The sequence below is a fragment of the Rutidosis leptorrhynchoides genome, chromosome 1 (assembly GCF_046630445.1).
Source record: "Rutidosis leptorrhynchoides isolate AG116_Rl617_1_P2 chromosome 1, CSIRO_AGI_Rlap_v1, whole genome shotgun sequence".
Taxonomy (NCBI): Eukaryota; Viridiplantae; Streptophyta; class Magnoliopsida; order Asterales; family Asteraceae; genus Rutidosis; species Rutidosis leptorrhynchoides.
The window spans coordinates 558,070,351-558,088,630 of record NC_092333.1 but is presented as its reverse complement, the minus strand read 5'-3'; the positions used below and the strand labels follow the sequence as shown (position 1 = coordinate 558,088,630).

The 18,280-nt window shown below is 33.6% G+C and overlaps 2 protein-coding genes across 2 annotated transcripts; both read left to right on the top strand.

Moving 5' to 3' along the window:
* The first annotated feature begins 111 nt into the window (after positions 1 to 111).
* On the top strand, positions 112 to 1,837 carry LOC139880637 (large ribosomal subunit protein eL14y-like). Its single transcript, XM_071865492.1, has 5 exons — positions 112 to 196; positions 279 to 380; positions 1,009 to 1,138; positions 1,217 to 1,329; positions 1,587 to 1,837. The coding sequence occupies exons 1-5, from the start codon at positions 194 to 196 to the stop codon at positions 1,641 to 1,643; spliced, it is 405 nt and encodes a 134-aa protein (XP_071721593.1). The 5' UTR covers positions 112 to 193; the 3' UTR covers positions 1,644 to 1,837.
* A 5,223-nt stretch (positions 1,838 to 7,060) lies between these two features.
* Positions 7,061 to 8,684, top strand: LOC139880621 (uncharacterized). The gene is made up of 4 exons (XM_071865491.1): positions 7,061 to 7,198; positions 7,285 to 7,388; positions 8,106 to 8,172; positions 8,276 to 8,684. Exons 1-4 carry the CDS (start codon positions 7,141 to 7,143, stop codon positions 8,554 to 8,556), a joined length of 510 nt encoding a protein of 169 aa, XP_071721592.1. The 5' UTR covers positions 7,061 to 7,140; the 3' UTR covers positions 8,557 to 8,684.
* Positions 8,685 to 18,280: the final 9,596 nt, after the last annotated feature.

The following is an 18,280-nucleotide window of genomic DNA, read 5'->3' as shown; positions in this document are numbered from 1 at the left end:
TTGTTGGAGTTTAGCCCAACTAAAAAGTCAATCTATTAACTAATTGTACACAGCCCAATATAAACAGCCAAACAAAAGCCCAGCCCAGCCCATTCATTTATTCAGCTACAAAAACCTCCCGTGTTACAAACCCTAGTTCCGCTATCTTCATCACTACCGCCCCAACTTTGCTTCTGCGCTTCAGACTCACAAAATGGTTAGCAGAAACCCTAATTATGTATGTTTATACATTTATTTCTCAATCTGTATCTAATATGTATCGGATCTGATATGTGTAGCCGTTCAAGAGGTATGTCGAGATCGGAAGAATCGCCCTGGTCAACTACGGAAAGGATTATGGAAAGCTTGTGGTCATCGTTGACGTCATTGACCAAAACAGGGTATGATTTCTTGTTATTACACTGATATATATGAGAGTTTGTTCAGTTGTTATCATGAAATGTTTACTTTTTATGAGAGCGTTAGAATGATTCCAAGCCCGATGCACTTTAGGAATTTTGTTAATTTGAGCTTGTTTGTAGACATGTTTAAAGATCGTATTGTTTGCTGTTTAATTCTGCATGTGTTGTGTTTGTTTATAATGCAAGTTTGAAGTATTTAGGGGTTGTGTGTCTATGCATTTAAAACTTGATTATTTGATTATCACGTTTTCAAATCGTAAATAATCAGTTTCTAGTGTTTAGTAAGTTAAACAAAAAAATTGATTATTTGCATATGGAGAGACTCAAAACGTGAAAATGAAAAAGCAAGTCACCCCACTGTAGCAAAACGTGATTATCAGATTATTTCATTTTACTTGTTGATTTAACAAATAATCAGATTTACCAAACACTCAATTGACTGATAATATAATCAAATCCGAAGACTATTAATTTATAACACGTTTTGATACAGCTGATTATTTGATTCTAATTATCTTTAACGCATAATCAATTTTCAAAACGCAAACCCAAACACCCCCTTAATATTTGCTATCATTTAGTCTGAATTTTTTTTAATAATTGGCAGGCTCTTGTTGATTCGCCTGACATGGTAAGGGGCCAAATGAACTTTAAAAGGCTAACTCTCACAGACCTCAAGATTGACATTAAAAGAGTCCCAAATAAGAAGACTCTTGTTGCTGCTTTGGAAGCTGCTGGTATGTATTTGGTTTTTAGTTCTGTATTTGCTGTTTGTGTGACATGTTAGGAAACTGAATTTTATAATTCTTTTGCAGATATCAAGAACAAGTGGGATAATAGTTCTTGGGGAAGGAAGCTTATTGTGCAGAAGAAGAGAGCCTCTCTTAATGATTTCGATAGGTTCAAAATCATGTTGGCGAAGATCAAGGTAACTGAACCTTCTCTCTGTATTTGTATTTTTTGTTTTTGTACGAACATATTATTACTAGAGAGAATTAGATAAGTTAAGGGGAAGAAGGTTACAAGTTATATACTATATACTTATACTTATGATGATGAGTGGCTCTTTTACTCATATATATAATATTATTAGGTTATTAGTTCATATTGTCTTTTGTTCACTCAATGATCTGATAATTTTGAGTTAGTATATTCATAGTTTGTGTTGTATTTGTGATATTGCAGAAGGCAGGAGTTGTAAGGCAAGAGCTTGCGAAGCTAAAGAAGGAGACCACAGCCTAGTATTATCATTTTGTTTCCCATTATAAAAGATTTTGAACTGTTGAGGAAATTATTTGTTAGGTTCTTTTTCTCATCCCTTCATGTATCAAAACAAACCTGTTTGCGAGTTTTAAATTTATATCTGGTGGTAACTATGAACTTGATTTTTGTACCTCTTTTGTGGGTAGTGCAATCAAAGGTTCACATTTTTTTTTTTTCAAAGGAAGGTTGACCATTGATCTGATTCATATGCCTGTTTAATACTAATAGGCTCGGTTTTGAGTTTTTCAAAATTCGATTTATTTTTTAATAAATACATTCTTTCTTATTCGTATGATAATATAGTAACATACTAGATTTATGAGCCCGTGCGTTGCACGGGAACTCATCCGCAAACATTATTGGCTTTTAAACTTATATATAAAATAATGATATTATACGAAAAGTGTCAAAACAACTGTTTTGGTTGAATTAGTAAAATATGTTTTTGTACACAACACACATAAATAATAGTTTGATAAATTTTAGTTCATACGTATATTGATTACACAACATAAAATTATGAATTGTTGTAAACATGATATTCTCTTTATCAAACGATGATATGTAAAGGCTTGAATTTGTTACACGGGGACTATTTAACAAACAAACTTCAATCATAAAATGTTATATTAATCAACAATATAATAAAGAGAGTATCACAAGTGTTGTTGTCGGTGAACAGCTTAACTGGATCAAAGGGGTTGTATACTAAACTATAATCACAATTTAAGAGCCCGTGAGTTACAAAGTATGGCAGTAAAAGGGTATACCCAACAGGCAGGTTGTATGTTTTTTTAAATACAATTACAACTAAGAAACAAAAGAGGATAATTTACAACTTCACCCATTATAGATAGAGCATGACCCAACCAGATTCAACAAACCTGATGTAACAAACTATGTGCTTCATCAAAGCTCAGAAGTATATATTTCTCTCCGTGTCCATCCCCACCATGTTCTAGAGCAAACATAACTAAATGCTGAAACAAAACTCACATGATCGTTACATTGAAAGCAGCCTGATCAAGAAGAATTTTGCAACACCGCTTTTCAGCCTGATCAAGAAGTATGGATGATAACATACTCTTGAATTTTCTTGTATAAAACAAAAAAACACATTTTTCATAGTCTATAATTACACTATCATTATAACCTGCTTAAGATGATGATGTGCGTCGAACCTATCAAAACAAAACAACTGACATCATTGAAACATATTAAAGGAAATTAATTAGTTAAGTAGACAATCATTGCCTATTTCTAATCATAAAAAAAAAATTAAAATCATAAAAATTAGCAATAAAACGTGTGCAAAAATTAGCCTCATTCTATACCTATTACCAAAACTAAAATCAACAATAAAACAAAAAATATGTGCAAAAAAATAGCCTAATTCTATACCTATTACCAAAACATGTGCAAAAAATAACGATACAACCTGAAATAACAATAAAACGAAACATATGGCTTTTGGACTTATAACTTGACTCAAATAAACCCATTGCAGCCACTTCAACATGATCACTATTATGTTCAACCAAATCATCAATCTTCAAAATATCAGAGCCTGCATCCAGTTCATCAATCTTCAAATATATTGTTAAGATTGTATTCTACCTGGGATATGTGTTTATAGATTGATCTGCAAGTGTTATGGACACAAGACGACAACGAACTCAACACTATAGCTTCTATAAATACCATAAAGATTAAAATACACCAAATTTATACTACTATATAAAGCTTAGGAACACCCAAAAAATAAGCTTCTTATTTTTATGAACTATGAAGACATTTCAAACTATGAATATACCTAGCTACGTAATTCCAATATTGTACTCATTTTTGTGATGAAGATTTGATGGCATTTCAAGGATTTAGTCAAAGATTTGTAATAGTGGAATGTTATGTTTTTTAATTAATTAAGAAACTGACTACGGATTATGTGGAAATTATCTTTTACAACAATAAATTAATATTTAAAAAAAAAAAAACTGACTACGGATTTGTAATAGTGGAATAATTAAGAAACTGACTACGGATTTGTAACAGTAAATTAATTAACAAACTGACTACGGATTTGTAATAGTGGAATGTTATGCTCGCTTTCCATCTTCGAGATATCTCTTGCTTTATTCCCCCGTGCTCAATCCTTTCCTTCCCATATGTCAAACGCAAATCTTCGCATTGACAGATCATTGTTATTGAGCCTGCTCCATTACATTAATGCGTAAGTTTAAACTGTCATGTTTACCCATAAGAGTATGGTCAAAATATAGAATCAAATTGTATCTTTAAAGCAGAACCATGAAGGGTTTTGTTAATTTCAACATATTCATATGAAACTCTTCAAGAATTATAAACCTAAGACATATAATTCTATTGTTGTAAGTGCAACAAATGATGATAAGTTGAATGAAAAAATGAGTTCTTGAATAGAAAGATCATAAGGGCCTCAGATTCGACAAAAACCGAAACTTCTATTTTGAATGGGCGGCCAGTTAACGGGTTGAAAACCTAGCAGTTGAATGGGACGAAAGAGGTTAACTAAAAAAGGAATTTCGAGGAGTTTGAGAATTATCATCTTGGTTAATGAACCAAAAAACTATTTGTAACTTGAACATTCGGAGAAAGAAACATACAAATCAATATAGTGCACAGTAAAGTGATAGCGAATGATTAGTAGCTGATATGGGTGAATATAATCACACAACCAATCATTAACATGGACAACAATAATTACATGGAAACATAGTGCAAACAAAACGTACCATACTTTTGAAGGGTCATAGACTGATCAAAAGAGGAAGTGCTGCAATCACATCTAGTAGGACTTGACAATTGTAAAACTTGACCAGCAATACCATTCTGGGCAGATGTTACTTCTACACGAAAATATGAAACCGTCTACTTACCAAAAAAAGCCACATGGATTGTATTTCCTAGCATTCATTAATCAAAATATAAAGTGTACACATCAAAGCATACCCGTGTCATTATGGGGTTGTCTAAAAGTATCAGCAAAAGTTGTAGAAACACATGAAAGTATAATGACATAAATGATAAGAAACCAATATAAGCTACAAACAACTAAACATAATATAAACAATAAACAAATATTATGTAAAGGTTTTTTTTTTACTTGTAGGCTACAATATCTCCAATAAGAGACCCTGCAAAGAGTTGAAGTCCACTAAGTGTATACGTAAAGGTGGTAATTTCAACCCAAAATGAAATGAGATGTACATACATCAAATAATCCGTTGAATGATTCCACTCAAGGAAGACTCAAGGAAGTTACGTAAACAAACAAAGACATACAAATTGTATAGTACATTAAAAAAAAAAGCTTTCAGCTCAAAAGTCACCTAAAGAAATCTTTTTAGTCCATAAAAATTAAGTCTTTCATATCATTAGCATTAGCGATTGCAGGGACTGCTTTCAATACATTAGCTTAATTTTGAAGTACTTGACATGTAGTCTCAATAGTAAACTTACTCATCTATGTTTATTGGACTCCTTTCATTAAAAAATGGCATAGTAAAAAATCCTCCTTGATTGTGCCATTGACCTGCAAAATTAGAAAGGTAAAAACTTGAGGTTAATTCATATTCATATATGGATATGGATTATAAATCTTAGGAGATACGGAGTAAAAAACTTGAGGTTAATTCATATTCTAAAACTTGAGGTTAATTCTAAATCTTAAGAGATATGGTGTAAAAAACTTAAAGACCAATACAACTTTACCTCATTAGACTCTTTCAATTGATCTTGAATTTGATATTTGTAAGAAAAATAATAGAAAAACTTCAGTATTCATACCACTTTGCATAAAAAACTCCGAAACTGTTGTAAAATCATGTAACTATTCTATGTATCTTTATTTTTATATTTAGTTTATAAAAGAATAAATATAAAAGGGCCATTTTTAGGACAGATAAAATTAACTCATTTCAAAATATACATTACCTGCTGCAAGATGTCTGATGTAGCTGAGTTGGCATGCATGATCCATCCACATCTGAAAAATGTATATGCAAATCATCGTTAAAAAACGCAGATTCTTATGGATTTAAAAGAGCTTTCAGTTATCAACTATTAGTGAGAAATATCTGCACTTAAAAAATTTAAATTTAAAAAAAAAATATATTCAAAATATATACAAATCAACTTCTATCATCAAAGTATTCTTTCTTAATTTCAAGATTGTGATCAGCAATGCAATTATAAGTGTACGACTAATTTAAACATTGCTATTATAGAATTTAATAAAAATAAATATTGATCGATTGCGTACCTTTTTCGAGATGTCAATCAACAGTTGAATTCGCCGGTTATGCTTCGTTAAATTGATTCAGGCAGGGAATAAGAAACTTTGATTCAATTAAGTTTTGCAACCAAACATCGTTTTAATGTGAGAAAATGCGAATATTTGGCCGATTCAGATTTAATTCAGCAGCATCGAAGATTTGTTTGCATAATCCAAGAATCACGATTGAGCGGTTGATAGAGGACTGGATTACGATTTAGGGTAAATATTTGGAAAAAAACCCTAATTTTGAAAAGCGGCAAAAGGACGCGTGTCATTTTCTTATAATTACTGAAAATAATTCAAAATAATGAGAAAAAAGATAAGGCTGAAGAGGCACCAGAAAGCGCCACTTGGATTTACACTACCGGATTAGTAATATAGAAGATACTTCTGATTTTCTAGAAGTTAAAAAGTTAGCCATCAGATTGTGAAAAATATAAAAGTTTTGTTATATAAATTCACATAGATTGACAGTTTCTTTGATATTCACATAAATTGACATCTTTTTGTTTGCAGACTTGAATCTTGTTATAAATAACACTGTAGTATTCATTTAGTTTGTAGTATCATATAAATATAATTGTGTAATGTGTAATTGTGTATGTATATTTTGAAAAATTGTTTGTCAAAAACTGAACCGTACAGTGAGTCATAGCATAAATGCATAATAGGGGTGGTTCCTGAACTTTTTAAATCCGAAGAGGTAGAATTGCTTTCCAAACCGTTCTTAGAAATGTTTCCACATACCTTGCTATTTATATATATTATATCTAAAAATATTTGTCTAGCAAAAAATAACTAAATTATCAAGTATCATTGACTCCCAATTCACTTTTAAGATAAAATACAATTTTTAACGCATGAAATAACAATATGATGACAAATTATCATAATCTTTGATAATAATGTGTTCAAAGAAACCAATTTCCTACCACTAATTGGTAAAAAATGAAATCAAAGGTGGTGGCTGACAATATTCATCCTATAATTTTTGTTGATTTCTTTGATCATTCTTGTTTTATCTATATTTATCTCTTTTCATTTCTTCATCCGTATGTCTTCTGGTTTGATCCGCTTGGTTGATTCTCTTTCAAGTTGTTTATTACACATTAAGGGGTCGTCTGACCCCATTCATATCCGGCGCCTACCGATTTTTTTAAGATGGGTACCAAGGTTAAAGGTTTCTTTAAAGGCCTAAAAAACATCTCAACTATTTTCGGTTAGCTCTCTTTTTTCAATGTTTAGATTCAACTACCATAAATATGATGGCATGATCATTTAACGCAATCGTGAATGTGAATACAGACGATGAAGAAGAAGACGACGAAATACAGATTGGTATGCCCACGGACGTGAAGCATGTGGCTCATATAGGTGCCGATGGACCTGCCGCCGAATCTCCTAGCTGGGTATATAGCTTTATCCCTGATAAATAACCGCTTATTTGGTTAATGGTCGAATGATTTAATGAGTTATCATTTATGTATATTTTGGAGATGGCAAATGTGTTGCTTAGCTATGAATGGATTAATCATGGTTGTGTTTTTATCTCAATGAGTCAAATGGGTCAAGTAAAACTTTATTAGCTAAAAGTGGAACGTTTCAAAAACGGCCAAAAGTTGCCCAAAATCTATGATTTAAGCATAAAACCTCCTAAATTTCCTTTATTTTGGAGATGGGAAATCCGTTTGTTTTTTACATCCGAATGACAAATGAAACTGAACCGTTCAACAATCTATGCCGAACTATTCAAAGTTGAAATACTCTTGATTATTCAGCACATTCATTTCCTTCAACATCTTTCTTAAATTATATCCATAATACTTATCAAACAATTATATTCATCTGTTAATTCATTTATAGGGTTAAAGGGTTAATGTAATGATTTTACATCATTCTAGAGTTCAGTCAGAATTATTATCAAACATGTTATTGTCTTTTATAACCAAGTTCAATCGGAATTTTTAAATCATTCAGATTTTGAACCATTCAACGCTTAATCATTCTGTTTTTTCAAACGCTCCTAAGCCGCCAATCCCGCCATTTAGCCACCTATAGTATATAACCTTTGCGTTCTTGTATCTTATGACCCGCTTAAACCCAAACTTCTTTCCTTCGCGGTGCAGATGAGGGATTTTGATGGTGGACAAGCTCGATCACGACCAACGGAGGTGACCCCTGATAACAAAAAAGGTAAATTTTTCAAATTTTGGAATTTTTGAGCTTCTATAGTTTCACTTGGAACAAATGAACCTTAAATAAACCGCACTACATCTGCCCCTGTTAAAATATGTAGGTACAAGAAACCATAGGGTTACTCGAAGTGAAGAACTAACTATTCAAGATGTGCCAAAAACATCTAGACACCGTCACCATCGGTCAATGGACAATTCTAGTGACACTGATTCACAATCATCAACCAAAGAGAAGCATAGGAGACACCATAGAATTCGACGGTCCCACCAGAAAGGGGACTTGCCAGACATACCCAAGAAGTCTCGACGAAAGAAACCAAAGGATGATGACGGGTCAACAAAATCCAAAGATAGTGAATCTTCGACTTATGGAGATCACTGAACCAGAAATATGATCATCCTACAACAAACACCACAAATTAGATGATATGGAGGATTTTTTGGACACTTTGAAGTTTGAACTTTGGATCTGACTTTTGTGAAAGATGACTAATTGATTTGGTTAGTATTGGGAAGATTGACTTTTTATGTAAGATCAAAATCCAATCCTCTCTAATTTTCTTATATAGCCATGCACCTTAACTTTATGCAAGTTCTTGTGTCTTTGATTTGATTTAGGTGTGAGCTGCCTTTACCATTATATAGATTTAGTATTTAGTATATTCATATTCATCATCATTATACCAAACACTGTATCAAACTGTATCTCAAATGTTATACTTAGAGTGATGGAATTTGACAATCTTTTAAATAAACATGTTCTACATATTAACTAAGTTCATAAAACCCATTTTATGAAGATTAAAGTAAGCGGAAGCATGCAAAGTTCATGTTATATTTAACCATTTTAAAAGACAAATTCCATAAATATATCAAGTCTTGAAGATATGCTTACAAGTATAAGAGCTAGTAAGAAGGTTATACCTACTCCAAGTTAGGAGGTAAAAGGGATGAAGATGATGAAGAAGATGATGAACAAGAAAGCTTCTAACTTGAAGCCTCAAGCCTTGAAATACCCACAAGCAACTAATAATCAACACCACCTTTGATATGGTTAGGATTTAGACACCAAATGAAAGTAAAATCAATTGAAGAAAACCCTTTCTTGCTCCCAATTTTTCCGGCCAAAAAGGATAGAAAAGAGAGAGTTTGATTTTTGAAATGCAAGTAATAATTGTGTGTATGTGTTAATGTGCAAGCATGCAAAGGAAGAGTGCAAGATATATTTAATCAAGTGAGCATGGGGTGGGTTTTCTTGGAGTCCCAAAACCGCCACCCCACCCCTTCCCCTTATTTTTTTTTCTTCTTTCTTTTCAAACTTTTATAAAAGTCTTGCTAGTTGTGATTAATACTTGCACATCCTTTTAATTTTATAAACCTTTTATAAAATTGTATTTTATAAACCATTTATAAAATAATAACACACACATAAGTTTAATCATATAAATAATTAAACTTGTATTTATAATTATCCAAATAATTATTTTAAGCATTTTATCTTTAGAAAACCAATTTCTAAAGTTCAAGTGTCGGGTATGAATTTTAAAGATCCAATCGTTAAAATAAATACCAAAAGGTGTTGACGGCTTGTTATTGGGTATGACCCTACTTGGATCATAACATGTTAGCCACATTAGTTTAATATGTCTCTCGGGCATATGAAATATCTTCAATCTCCCACTTGCACGAGAAACATAAGAAATTAATGCAAGTGATGGATACCACCTAACGACCGTCCATCACCCCTAATATGTTATGACTTAGTGCCATTCAATAACATCATCCCTTTCGAGTTCCCATCTCGAATATGATTAGGTGAATCTTTCAATATATCCTTTTGTCCTAGATGTCATGTTAAATCCAAGAGACATAGAATGATCACTCTCTTATAGATTTAACTTTATCAGGCCTTAGACATCTGACTCTCAACGAATAAGAGGGACAAATTCCATCTTGGCTACATACGTCCTGGACACTACACTTCGTACCATACCTGAAGCCTCCCTTATGAGCTACCTTTTCAGAATAGCGAAGGAAAGAATCAAGGCACGATATTCGGTGAATATCTGAACCCAATATGTATCTCAGGTCAGAGGATACAATGATATTCTCCTTTACTCAAGACTACATGTGATCAACCATAAAGGCTCCATACAGTAAATCTTGAGAGCGGGTCTTCCAACATTTGTGTCCCACAAATATCTATGAACCTTGGTTGCAACCTTGCCCCACATTCACCATTTGAATGTTAACCAATCCAAGTTCATAATAGTCTAGACCTCACACTTGTTCCCACAAATGTGATCAACTACGGAATTTAGAATAATTATTTATTCATGGATAAAATATGCAAAATTTGAACATGACTCATAATTAAATTAATACCATAATTATATTAATGAGTTTGGACTAATTCGTTCCGTTACAATACATAAAATAGATCATTTCCAATCACTAGAATATCGAAGCCCTAATGCACAAACATGTCCCTCATGTTTTAGCCCATGTAAAAGCTTCGTGAGTGGATCCGCAACATTATGATCTGTGTGAACTTTGTGAATACATATCTTTCCCTTTTCAACTTCATCCCTGATGTAGTTGAATCTCCGCTCAATGTGACGAGTCTTTTGATGAGCACGAGGTTCCTTGATTTGAGCAATCGCACCCTCGTTGTCACAAAAGATCTCAAGAGGGTCCTGAATGGAAGGGACCACTCCTAAGTCGTCGATGAATTTCTTCATCCATGCAGCTTCCTGAGCTGCCAGTGAGGCGGCAATGTACTCCGACTCTGTAGTGGATAACGCAACAACATCCTGTTTTAAACTCTTCCAAGAGACCGTACCACCATTTAACATGAAGACATAACCGGATTGTGATCGAGAGTCATCTCGATCAGTTTGGAAACTCGCATCCACGTAACCTTTTACAGCGAGTTCCTCCTCACCAGACCCATATATTAGAAACATATCCTTAGTTCTCCTAAGGTATTTCAATATACTTTTAACAGCAACCCAATGACTGTTTCCTGGGTTATTCTGGTATCTACTTGTCAAGCTTAGAGCGCATGACACATCCGGTCTAGTAAATATCATTGCATACATGATAGACCCAATAGCAGATGCGTATGGGACATTTTTCATCCTCTCTTGTTCATCTTTTGTGGTGGGACACTGAGATGAACTGAGAATGGTTCCTCTTTGAATAGGTACCAAACCTTTCTTAGAATTTTCCATCTTGAACCTTTTCAAGACCTTATCAATGTATGTACTTTGACTTAAACCTATCAATTTCTTGGATCTATTCCTATAGATCCCTATCCCCAATATGTATTGTGCTTCTCCAAGATCCTTAATGGAGAAGCAACTCTTTAGCCAAGTTTTGACTTCTTGCATTGTGGTAATATCATTCCCAAATAATAATATATCATCCACATATAGCACAAGGAACATTATAGAGCTCCCACTAGCTTTCTTGTATACACAAGCTTCATCACCATTTTTAATGAAGCCAAATTTCTTTGCCTCTTCATTAAAACGATGATTCCACATTCTAGATGCTTGTTTCAATCCGTAGATTGATTCCTTTAACTTGCATACCTTTTTAGGATTTTTCGGATCAACAAAACCTTCGGGCTGTACCATATAGACATCTTCCTCAAGATATCCATTTAGGAAAGCGGTTTTGACATTCATTTGCCATATTTCATAATCATAATGAGCAGCAATGGCAAATAATATCCTAATAGACTTTAGCATTGCCACAGGCGAGAAAGTTTCATCATAGTCAACCCCTTGAGTTTGAGTGAAACCTTTTGCTACAAGTCTAGCTTTGTATGTATCCAAGTTTCCATGTATGTCGGTTTTCATTTTGAAAAGCCATTTACAATCAACTAGCCTTGAGCCAGCAGGTTGTGTAACAAGTTCCCAAACTTGGTTGTCATACATGGATTGCATCTCAGCGTTCATGGCTTCCTGCCATTTACCTTTATCAATCCTTGATAAAGCATCTTGGTAGTTTATTGGTTCATCCAAATCAACCACATAGCAACCATCCATGAGAAACCCATATCTCTCAGGAGGATTACTAATCCTACCAGATCTGCGAACGTCTTGTGTATTTTGATCATCCATTTGATCACTCTCAACATTTTCATGTTGAGTGCTAGTGTCAACCAATTGTGTATCATCTACTTGATCTTGAACCTCTTCAAGATCTATCTTCCTTTCACTATTTCCTTCCATTAGGAACTTAGTTTCAAGGAATTCAGCCTTCCGAGCAACAAATACATTCTGTTCGGAGGGATCATAGAAATAATATCCCATATTATCCTTGGGATATACTATGAAGATACATTTTGTGGATCGAGCATGTAACTTATTAGTAACATGGCGCTTAGGATAAGCTTCACATCCCCATACTTTCAAGTATGATAGAGAAGGAGGTTTTCCAAACCACATCTCATGAGGAGTTCGTTCCACTTTCTTGGTTGGGGCCATATTTAAAATACGGGCCGCGGAGCTTAGGCAATAACCCCAAAATGATAGAGGTAACGAGCTTCTTGCCATCATAGATCGAACCATATCCATTAGGGTTCAGTTCCTCCTTTCAGAAACTCCATTAAGTTGGGGTGTTCCGGGTGGAGTAAGTTGTGAGATAATCCCACAACTCCTAAGATGATCTTGAAAAGCATCGCTTAGGTATTCACCTCCTCTATCGGTACGAAGTACCTTAATTGTCTTATTGAGTTGATTTTGTACTTCGTTTTGATATTCTTTGAATGCTTCAAAAGTTTCATCCTTGTGTCTTAATAAGTAGACATATCCGAAACGACTAAAGTCATCAATGAAAGTAACAAAGTATCTTTCACCATTCCTAGTCATGGGCTTAAAGGGTCCACATACATCCGAATGTATTAATCCCAATAAGTCTTTAGCCCTTTCATAGGTCCCTTTGAAAGGTGCTTTAGTCATTTTGCCTTGCAAACAAGATTCACATACATCAAACGAATCTATTTCATTTGATTTCAAAAGTCTATTCTTTTGAAGTGTATGCATTCGGTTCTTGTTTATGTGACCAAGGCGACAATGCCATAAGTAGGAATCACTCAAATCCCTTTTGAGTTTCTTGGTGCTAGTATGGTATATTGAGCTACTAGATGATGTGTCATCATGAACCAATTCATAAATTCCATTTGAAGGCAAAGCCTTAAAATAGAATACATTATCTAAATAAACGTGGATATCGTCATTAACAAAATTAAGATTAAAACCACATTGTTTCAAACGGGAAACGGAAATAATGTTTCGACATAAATCGGGTGCATACAAAACATCATTCAAAATAAGTTCCAAACCACTTGGAAGCTTTAACACAAAGTCTCCTTGAGCCTTCACTTGCACTTTGGCTCCATTACCCATAAAGAGACTTGATGTTCCCGCTTGCTTGCTACTTCTTTTGAACCCCTGCAATGAATTGCAAATGTGAGTTCCACATCCAGTGTCTAATACCCATGTATTAGAAGAAGTAATACTAATCTCTATATATACCATATATATATTACCTGAGGATTGCCCCGCATCCCTCTTTTCCTTCAACTCCTTAAGGTAGACCGGGCAGTTTCGTTTCCAGTGACCCATTTCACCGCAACCGAAACATGGGTCTTCCTTGGGGTTTGCTTATCCGGTAACCTTTTGCTTCTTGTTCTTGTTTTTGGTTGGGGTAACCATCTTCCCCTTTCCCTTGCCTTGATGAGCGGGTCCTTTCCTCTTAGTCGCCTTAGGCTTAGAGGTGTTGTTACCTTTGGACCCACCATCATTGATCATTAGCACGGGTGAAGCCCTTTTACCCATGCTAGTTTCGGCCGTCCTTAACATGCCATGAAGATCACCAATGGTCTTATCCATCCCATTCATATTGTAATTAATTACAAATTGGTCAAACCTCTTTGACAAGGAGTTTAGGATAAGATTGGTGGCTAGCTCATTAGATATGTTGAGATTAAGACGGTTTGCGCGATCAATAAGGCTTTTCATTTTGAGGACATAAGAGGATACGGATTGGGTGTCATCCATACGACATGCATGTAGCGCTCGAGCCGTTTCGAAGCGCTCGACACGTGCTTGTTGAAGGAACATCTCCTTCAATTGCGTAATCATGTCATATGCACTATGATGTTCGAAATCCTTTTGGAGTTCGGGTATCATAGTCCCAAGCATTAGGCAAGCGACTTGCACCGAATCGGCGCAATACTTGTCATAATAAGCCATGCCCTCTAGATCTTCCTCATCCGGTTGGTCGGGAATAGGGTCCTCCAACACATACGCTTTATCCTCAAGTTTGAGGACAATTCTAAGATTACGGAACCAATCCATAAAGTTCGTATGGTTGAGTTTGTCTTTCTCGAGGAGAGACCTTAATGAAAGGTTGTTTAGGTTAAGTGGTGCATTTTGCATGTTGTTGTTATTTGCGGCCATCTACAAAATTAACAAAGTTCATTTAAGTATCGATTTTAAATTTAATAAACAACACCCTTTTATAATTAATTGTCTTATTAAATATTAGAATCCAACGGTAAATCAAATTTCGGTTAGGTGACCTTTATCCGGTTATTTGATTTAGCTAGGTAGTCATTTATATGACAATTGCAATCCTTTTGCAACTTCTAAATTATGGGATCATGCAATCCTTTTGCATGGCATATTTATCCCATCAACGCCTATTTGTTCCTCATGCTTCGGTGACCCTAAGTTCATGATTCCCAAATCAAGTCGTCCTACTTGTGTAAACATGTAAAATCAACATACAAGTGGTTAGGTGACCTTTATCCCACAAGCATGCGAATTTTACCTTAACCATATTAGTTAGTTCATAATGGTTAGGTGACCTTTATCTCATTATGAGTTCCCTACTATGTTCAAGTGTTCCCACAAAAGAATGGCGTTTAACTTGTTTACCTTGTTTTAGTTAAGGGATTTTAAGTTTTCATAAATTCTAGTTTAAGAAAACATTTGCCATACACCAACATGCATTTGGTGTATAGTACATTATGAAAAACCAATTTTCATGTCATATTAGTAAAGCCAATTATATGATATAAACCATTTTATATACATTAACATCATGTCCTTAATAACCATTTATTAGTGTCCTTTTGTTGTTTTAATTATAACCAATTATAATGTCATTTTGCAAGTTGTAAATATGTGATTATCTTGTATCAACCAAGCATACAAACACAATAAACATGCAAAACAAACAAGTCCACAATCAAGCCAATTTGGTAGACATTTGTTTAGCCAAAACAAATGTCACCTTCTAAGGGTTATGACAAAGTAGGAGATTTATAATCTCCCACTTAATCTTGCATCCAAATGCTTCCAACTTGTGTTCATCTTCATCATCTTCATTCTTCATTCTCTTTACAAAAAAAATATATCCTAATACATTTTTTCTAGAAAATGAAATTACAACCTAATCTATTTTACATACCAAACATAAAATAAATTAAAAATGAATAAAATTACAAATTATTACAAACCAAATGAATGATTAATATTACAAACCATAAGAATGAATAAAACAACCACATCATACACACATGCAACCACAAGGCCAAGGCTTGATTGTGAACAACAACTAACAACAAAATTTGACCAAAAAATAAGTTCCAAACCCATTTTGGAACCTCCTAATTTTTGGCCAAATAAGGAACCCACCCAAAATCCAAAAATTTTTGCATTCTAGTTTCATGCATGTTACTAGATTGTAAGATTAGTGGATTTAAAAGTCATAAATAAGAAGCATATTTCAAAGACCTTGACTCTAGATACCATTGATGAAATTTGACAATCTTTTAAATAAACATGTTCTACATATTAACAAAGTTCATAAAACCCATTTTATGAAGATTAAAGTAAGCGGAAGCATGCAAAGTTCATGTTATATTTAATCATTTTAAAAGACAAATTCCATAAATATATCAAGTCTTGAAGATATGCTTACAAGTATAAGAGCTAGTAAGAAGGTTATACCTACTCCAAGTTAGGAGGTAAAAGGGATGAAGATGATGAAGAAGATGATGAACAAGAAAGCTTCTAACTTGAAGCCTCAAGCCTTGAAATACCCACAAGCAACTAATAATCAACACCACCTTTGATATGGTTAGGATTTAGACACCAAATGAAAGTAAAATCAATTGAAGAAAACCCTTTCTTGTGAAATGTCCCGTTCTTATTGATTAAAAACGTTCCATATTAATTGATTTTGTTGCGAGGTTTTGACCTCTATATGAGACATTTTTCAAAGACTGCATTCATTTTTAAAACAAACCATAACCTTTATTTCATAAATAAAGGTTTAAAAAGCTTTACGTAGATTATCAAATAATGATAATCTAAAATATCCTGTTTACACACGACCATTACATAATGGTTTACAATACAAATATGTTACAACAAAATAAGTTTCTTAAATGCAGTTTTTACACAATATCATACAAGCATGGACTCCAAATCTCGTCCTTATTTAAGTATGCGACAGCGGAAGCTCTTAATAATCACCTGAGAATAAACATGCTTTAAACGTCAACAAAAATGTTGGTGAGTTATAGGTTTAACCTATATATATCAAATCGTAACAATAGACCACAAGATTTCATATTTCAATACACATCCCATACATAGAGATAAAAATCATTCATATGGTGAACACCTGGTAACCGACATTAACAAAATGCATATATAAGAATATCCCCATCATTCCGGGACACCCTTCGGATATGATATAAATTTCGAAGTACTAAAGCATCTGGTACTTTGGATGGGGTTTGTTAGGCCCAATAGATCTATCTTTAGGATTCGCGTCAATTAGGGTGTCTGTTCCCTAATTCTTAGATTACCAGACTTAATAAAAAGGGGCATATTCGATTTCGATAATTCAACCATAGAATGTAGTTTCACGTACTTGTGTCTATTTTGTAAATCATTTATAAAACCTGCATGTATTCTCATCCCAAAAATATTAGATTTTAAAAGTGGGACTATAACTCACTTTCACAGATTTTTACTTCGTCGGGAAGTAAGACTTGGCCACTGGTTGATTCACGAACCTATAACAATATATACATATATATCAAAGTATGTTCAAAATATATTTACAACACTTTTAATATATTTTGATGTTTTAAGTTTATTAAGTCAGCTGTCCTCGTTAGTAACCTACAACTAGTTGTCCACAGTTAGATGTACAGAAATAAATCGATAAATATTATCTTGAATCAATCCACGACCCAGTGTATACATATCTCAGTATTGATCACAACTCAAACTATATATATTTTGGAATCAACCTCAACCCTGTATAGCTAACTCCAACATTCACATATATAGTGTCTATGGTTGTTCCGAAATATATATAGATGTGTCGACATGATAGGTCGAAACATTGTATACGTGTCTATGGTATCTCAAGATTACATAATATACAATACAAGTTGATTAAGTTATGGTTGGAATAGATTTGTTACCAATTTTCACGTAGCTAAAATGAGAAAAATTATCCAATCTTGTTTTACCCATAACTTCTTCATTTTAAATCCGTTTTGAGTGAATCAAATTGCTATGGTTTCATATTAAACTCTATTTTATGAATTTAAACAGAAAAAGTATAGGTTTATAGTCGGAAAAATAAGTTACAAGTCATTTTTGTAAAGGTAGTCATTTCAGTCGAAAGAACGACGTCTAGATGACCATTTTAGAAAACATACTTCCACTTTGAGTTTAACCATAATTTTTGGATATAGTTTCATGTTCATAATAAAAATCATTTTCTCAGAATAATAACTTTTAAATCAAAGTTTATCATAGTTTTTAATTAACTAACCCAAAACAGCCCGCGGTGTTACTACGACGGCGTAAATCCGATTTTACGGTGTTTTTAGTGTTTCCAGGTTTTAAATCATTAAGTTAGCATATCATATAGATATAGAACATGTGTTTAGTTAATTTTAAAAGTCAAGTTAGAAGGATTAACTTTTATTTGCGAACAAGTTTAGAATTAACTAAACTATGTTCTAGTGATTACGAGTTTAAACCTTCGAATAAAATAGT

What these genes read in the sequence shown, in the direction of transcription:
- LOC139880621 (XM_071865491.1), top strand. Translation starts at nt 7,141, where the DNA reads ATGGGTACCAAGGTTAAAGGTTTCTTTAAAGGCCTAAAAAACATCTCA. An exon ending in AAACATCTCAACTATTTTCG is followed by an intron (nt 7,199 to 7,284) that starts GTTAGCTCTCTT and finishes ATGTGAATACAG; the next exon opens with ACGATGAAGAAGAAGACGAC. An exon ending in CCGCCGAATCTCCTAGCTGG is followed by an intron (nt 7,389 to 8,105) that starts GTATATAGCTTT and finishes TTCGCGGTGCAG; the next exon opens with ATGAGGGATTTTGATGGTGG.
- LOC139880637 (XM_071865492.1), top strand. An exon ending in ACGTCATTGACCAAAACAGG is followed by an intron (nt 381 to 1,008) that starts GTATGATTTCTT and finishes AATAATTGGCAG; the next exon opens with GCTCTTGTTGATTCGCCTGA. An exon ending in TGCTGCTTTGGAAGCTGCTG is followed by an intron (nt 1,139 to 1,216) that starts GTATGTATTTGG and finishes ATTCTTTTGCAG; the next exon opens with ATATCAAGAACAAGTGGGAT.